Source organism: Protomyctophum parallelum (genome assembly GCF_964188405.1).
Source record: "Protomyctophum parallelum genome assembly, chromosome: 1".
NCBI classification, from domain to species: Eukaryota; Metazoa; Chordata; class Actinopteri; order Myctophiformes; family Myctophidae; genus Protomyctophum; species Protomyctophum parallelum.
Window position 1 is genome coordinate 53,877,927 of NC_139697.1, and position 6,092 is coordinate 53,884,018.

The 6,092-nt window shown below is 43.9% G+C and overlaps 1 protein-coding gene across 1 annotated transcript; it reads left to right on the plus strand.

Annotated features, from left to right (window-relative positions):
• Positions 1–3,546: 3,546 nt before the first annotated feature.
• On the plus strand, positions 3,547–4,749 carry LOC310875794 (general transcription factor II-I repeat domain-containing protein 2A-like; the record flags this gene model as incomplete). Its single annotated transcript, XM_083789165.1, has 1 exon — positions 3,547–4,749. One exon carries the CDS (start codon positions 3,547–3,549, stop codon positions 4,747–4,749), a length of 1,203 nt encoding a protein of 400 aa, XP_083645291.1.
• Between the last annotated feature and the right edge of the window lie 1,343 nt (positions 4,750–6,092).

Genomic DNA, 6,092 nt, shown 5'->3' on the forward strand with positions numbered 1-6,092 from the left:
TATTGTTTGTGCAACAGGTACAAACGTTGGGTGTCACTTTGTAGTGTCATGTTGATGGCTTCCATTTAAAATTCATAGAAAACTGCAGCTTTATGGTGCATAATATTGACAATGTCTGCCAGTCGTTGCTGAGTTTCTATTTTGTCTTCTTCCAGGCTACAACATATTTCTTTCCAACACATGAACTAAGGCGAGGGATGGTGAAGTGCAGTGTCAACAGTAGGGCTCGTCCGGGATTTGAACCCGGGACCTCTCGCACCCAAAGCGAGAATCATACCCCTAGACCAACGAGCCTTGTTATTATTTGGCATCTTCCATCTAACACAGCTGTTTGATGCACATGTGTCTTTCTTGAATATGTCAGCAATGCAGGTAATGGAGATATGAGTGTCAATTTAACCCATTAATCAACTTTCAAATGTTGCTTGGGGTGTGGGTTCAAGTCTCCCTTTGTCTATACCCAAAACACAACCATCTTCATCTTGTGCAAGGCGTTAACGATTGGCCGTTGCATATGTGACAATAGCCTATAGGCCTACTGAGAAGTATCAGCTGGGCACCACGCTGTTAGAGACTACACATTCAGGAGTCATAGAATCATGTGACCTCTCAATAGTACTCTTGCGCAGCGGCAATTTCATAGTCAATGAAGTTCTACTGAGACGTGATTATTGCTAGTTGAAAACTTTACCCAATACCCCGCCAGGATGACTTGAAATATAGTCAGAAATGGCAATTTTTGTTAGTCTCTCAGGAGACTTTACAACTGTGAAATGTAATACATTACAATGTGTAAAGCTATTCCCTTAGTTTGACCCCTAACATGATACTTAAAGCATAATTCAAAATTGAAAATGTTGCCAGTATAAGGTGGTATCACAACTTTCAACCTTTGTAATGTGTTACTAGACAACTTTACAAATGCATCAGTGAAGACATTTCTTGGCAGGTGATGTATTCACCAGATTTGCCGTTTTTCTGATAACATTCCCATATTATATTTATTGGACAGAGTAACTGGAAGGGCTCGTCCGGGATTTGAACCCGGGACTTTTCGCACCCGAAGCGAGAATCATACCCCTAGACCAACGAGCCTTGGTTTTTATTGGCATCTTCCGTGTAACACAGCTGTTTGATGCACATGTGTCTTTCTTGGAGATGTCAGCAATGCAGCAGGTAATAGAGATCATTTAGATATTTAATAGAATTAGTTCAAGACTGAAGAATGTGTGAACACAGCATTTTCCAACTTTGTAAGAAACAACCTTTGAACCAAGCTGCTGAGAACATTGAATGTTCAGAAATGCTTTGGAAGGATGGGGAACTGGAGGGGCTCGTCCGGGATTTGAACCCGGGACCTCTCTCACCCTAAGCGAGAATCATACCCCTAGACCAACGAGCCCTGTTTTCATTGTAATATTTACTCTCACAAAGCTGTCTGATGCACTTGTGGCTTTCTTGAAGATGTCAGAGATGATGCAGGTAATGGAGATAGGAGGGTCAATTTAACCCATCAATCAACTTTCAGAAGATTGCAATTTGGCTTGGGTTGTGGGTTCAAGTTCCTCTTTGTGTTCACCCAAAATTGCTGAACAGGTGTGCTTCCAGGTAACAGCGGTAGTCGTGGCCGAGCGGTTAAGGCGATGGACTAGAAATCCATTGGGTTCTCCCCGCGCAGGTTCGAGTCCTGCCGACTACGGAGCTTTATTGTTTGTGCAACAGGTACAAACGTTGGGTGTCACTTTGTAGTGTCATGTTGATGGCTTCCATTTAAAATTCATAGAAAACTGCAGCTTTATGGTGCATAATATTGACAATGTCTGCCAGTCGTTGCTGAGTTTCTATTTTGTCTTCTTCCAGGCTACAACATATTTCTTTCCAACACATGAACTAAGGCGAGGGATGGTGAAGTGCAGTGTCAACAGTAGGGCTCGTCCGGGATTTGAACCCGGGACCTCTCGCACCCAAAGCGAGAATCATACCCCTAGACCAACGAGCCTTGTTATTATTTGGCATCTTCCATCTAACACAGCTGTTTGATGCACATGTGTCTTTCTTGAATATGTCAGCAATGCAGGTAATGGAGATATGAGTGTCAATTTAACCCATTAATCAACTTTCAAATGTTGCTTGGGGTGTGGGTTCAAGTCTCCCTTTGTCTATACCCAAAACACAACCATCTTCATCTTGTGCAAGGCGTTAACGATTGGCCGTTGCATATGTGACAATAGCCTATAGGCCTACTGAGAAGTATCAGCTGGGCACCACGCTGTTAGAGACTACACATTCAGGAGTCATAGAATCATGTGACCTCTCAATAGTACTCTTGCGCAGCGGCAATTTCATAGTCAATGAAGTTCTACTGAGACGTGATTATTGCTAGTTGAAAACTTTACCCAATACCCCGCCAGGATGACTTGAAATATAGTCAGAAATGGCAATTTTTGTTAGTCTCTCAGGAGACTTTACAACTGTGAAATGTAATACATTACAATGTGTAAAGCTATTCCCTTAGTTTGACCCCTAACATGATACTTAAAGCATAATTCAAAATTGAAAATGTTGCCAGTATAAGGTGGTATCACAACTTTCAACCTTTGTAATGTGTTACTAGACAACTTTACAAATGCATCAGTGAAGACATTTCTTGGCAGGTGATGTATTCACCAGATTTGCCGTTTTTCTGATAACATTCCCATATTATATTTATTGGACAGAGTAACTGGAAGGGCTCGTCCGGGATTTGAACCCGGGACCTCTCGCACCCGAAGCGAGAATCATACCCCTAGACCAGGGGTCCCCAAACTACGGCCCGCGGGCCGTATACGGCCCGCCTCCACATTTGGCCCGGCCCCCGAACCATAGCCTGCAGAAACGCATTATTTATTTTTTTCAGTCTGGCCGCGGGAATCCTAGACTCGCCAAGAAACAATGGCGAAAAGGTTAGGTAAGAGAAAAGTTGATTCAGAATGCAGGGTATTTAACCCACAGTGGTCAAATTATTATTTTTTTGTTCAATGCAAAGACAAGGCTGTTTGTCTCATCTGTCAAGAGGCGGTGGCGGTATTCAAAGAATATAATCTGCGCCGACACTATGAATCCCGTCACAAAGAGAAGTATGATAGCTTGCAAGGCCAAATGCGAGCAGACAAGCTCTCAAAGCTAAAAAGCGGACTGTTAACTCAGCAGAATACTTTTGTACGCCAAGCTCAGCTGAACCAGGCATCCGTTCAGGCCAGCTTTCGGGTTGCTCAACTGATAGCAAGCAGCGGTAAACCTTTCACTGATGGAGAGTTTGTTAAGAAATGTTTGAATGCTGTCGTGGAGGAGGTGTGTCCCGAGAAGACAGATGTCTTTAATGCCGTGAGTCTGTCGGCGAGTACAATCACCAGGCGCATTGAACAAATCGGGGGCAATGTATATGCCCAGCTGCAGCAGAAGACGAAGGATTTTGATTATTTTTCATTAGCACTGGATGAGAGCACGGACGTGCAGGACACAGCACAGCTGCTAATTTTTATTCGTGGAGTTAGCGAAAACTTTGAGATGTGCGAGGAGCTGGCAGCCCTCCAAAGTCTCAAAGGGACTACGACGGGGGAGGATATTTTCGGCAAAGTATGCCAAACAATGGAAGAGCTGGACCTGGACTGGTCAAAGCTAGCCGGCATCACGACTGACGGTGCTCCTAGTATGGTGGGCGCGTCTCGGGGTCTAATAGGACGCATGAAAGGGGAAATGGAAGAACGTGGTCTCACCGCCCCGCCTACTGTCCACTGCCTAATTCACCAGCAAGCACTGTGCTGCAAAGTGTTGAAGTGGGATTCTGTCATGAAAGTTGTGGTGTCATGCATAAACTTCATCAGAGCAAAGGGACTTAAACACAGGCAGTTCCAACAATTCCTGTCTGAACTGGAGTCTGCGCACAGCGATGTGCTGTACTACACAGAGATCCGATGGTTGAGCCGGGGCAGAGTTTTGAAGCGTTTTTACGAGCTGCTACCCGAAATTAACACATTTCTTCTTTCAAAAGACAAAGCGGTCCCAGAGCTGATCGACCCAGAATGGAAATGGCACCTCGCATTTTTAACAGACGTGACAGAAATGCTGAACAGCCTTAACTTGCAGCTACAAGGCAAGGGGAAACTCATTTGCGACATGTATTCTCATATAAAAGCATTTGAGGTGAAACTAGCGCTGCTTTTGGAACAAGTGAAAAAGCACAACTTCATCAATCTCCCTGCTACCCAAAACCTCTCTGCAGAGAACCCAGCGCCAGCCGTCCCGTTCCCAGATGAAAAGTGTGTGGAAGCGCTGGAAATGCTGAAGGCGGAGTTCGGTGTGCGATTCCGCGAACTACATGTTCATGCAAAAGAAATCCGTCTTTTCCAGAACCCCTTTGTTACCGACATCGACGAAGCCCAGCCTTCTTATCAGTTTGAGTTGGCCGAGTTACAGAACTGTGACGTGCTGAAAGACGCATTCAAGCCCAACAGTCTCATTGACTTCTATGCCGCTCTCCCAAATGACACGTACCCCAACATAAAAAAAAACGCAATGAAGATGTCAACACTTTTTGGCAGCACGTATATCTGCGAGCAAACATTTTCACACATGAAACTCCTGAAAACTCCGATGAGATCAAGATTGACCGATGAACATATGCATCAGTTTCTGAGACTGGCTGTGACTCAAATGGAACCTGACATTCAACTTCTCACCAGCCAGATGCAGGCCCACAGTTCACACTGATAAACATACACAGGTAAGCTCACTTTTCTGACTTGAATGAGTCATTCTGAGTATAAACAAATATAATCATAATAAAATATACTGGGATAAAATCCATCTCCACAACCATACTGGTAGTGAAATGTATTGTGCTGTGTTGGTGCTGTATCACTTAGTTCTGTTTCTCAGCCTGCTTGCTTTGTGGTTTTCACAGGGAAGTTGATGAGAGAGAGCTGCAAACAGCGGTGTCTACAAGCCTACTGGAACCTACAAAAGGATTTTTTTTTTGCTCATATGAGTCATTTAAGTAAGAGATTCTGCTCTGACAACTAAGCTGAACTTTATACCTGTTAAGATTGTGCACGGCACAACAGAACTTTATTTTTTCTGTGAAAAAACAGTACAAGCACAATGAAATGCAATGCATGAAAGTTAATGTTCAATGGACTTTTTGAAATGAAAAAACAGTATAAGCACAATGCAATGCAATGCATGAAAGTTAATGTTCAATGGACTTTTTGAAATGAAAAAAACAGTACAAGCACAATGCAATGCATGTTCAATGGACTTTTTGGCCAATAGTGTTATTATATATTTCCTGACTTTATTTTTTCTGTGAAGAATTAACCCAGAGAGGGTTATTTGGTTATTTATTTCACAAATAGTGTTGTTTATTTCCTGACTTTTACAGTACAGTACAAGCACAATGCAGCCATGTAGTGCTGCATGTACAGTACAAGCACAATGCAGCCATGTAGTGCTGCATGTACAGTACAAGCACAATGCAGCCCTGTAGTGCTGCATGTACAGTACAAGCACAATGCAGCCATGTAGTGCTGCATGTACAGTACAAGCACAATGCAGCCATGTAGTGCTGCATGTACAGTACAAGCACAATGCAGCCATGTAGTGCTGCATGTACAGTACAAGCACAATGCAGCCCTGTAGTGCTGCATGTACAGTACAAGCACAATGCAGCCCTGTAGTGCTGCATGTACAGTACAAGCACAATGCAGCCATGTAGTGCTGCATGTACAGTACAAGCACAATGCAGCCATGTAGTGCTGCATGTACAGTACAAGCACAATGCAGCCATGTAGTGCTGCATGTACAGTACACGCACAATGCAGCCATGTAGTGCTGCATGTACAGTACAAGCACAATGCAGCCCTGTAGTGCTGCATGTACAGTACAAGCACAATGCAGCCATGTAGTGCTGCATGTACAGTACAAGCACAATGCAGCCATGTAGTGCTGCATGTACAGTACAAGCACAATGCAGCCATGTAGTGCTGCATGTACAGTACACGCACAATGCAGCCATGTAGTGCTGCATGTACAGTACAAGCACAATGCAGCCCTGT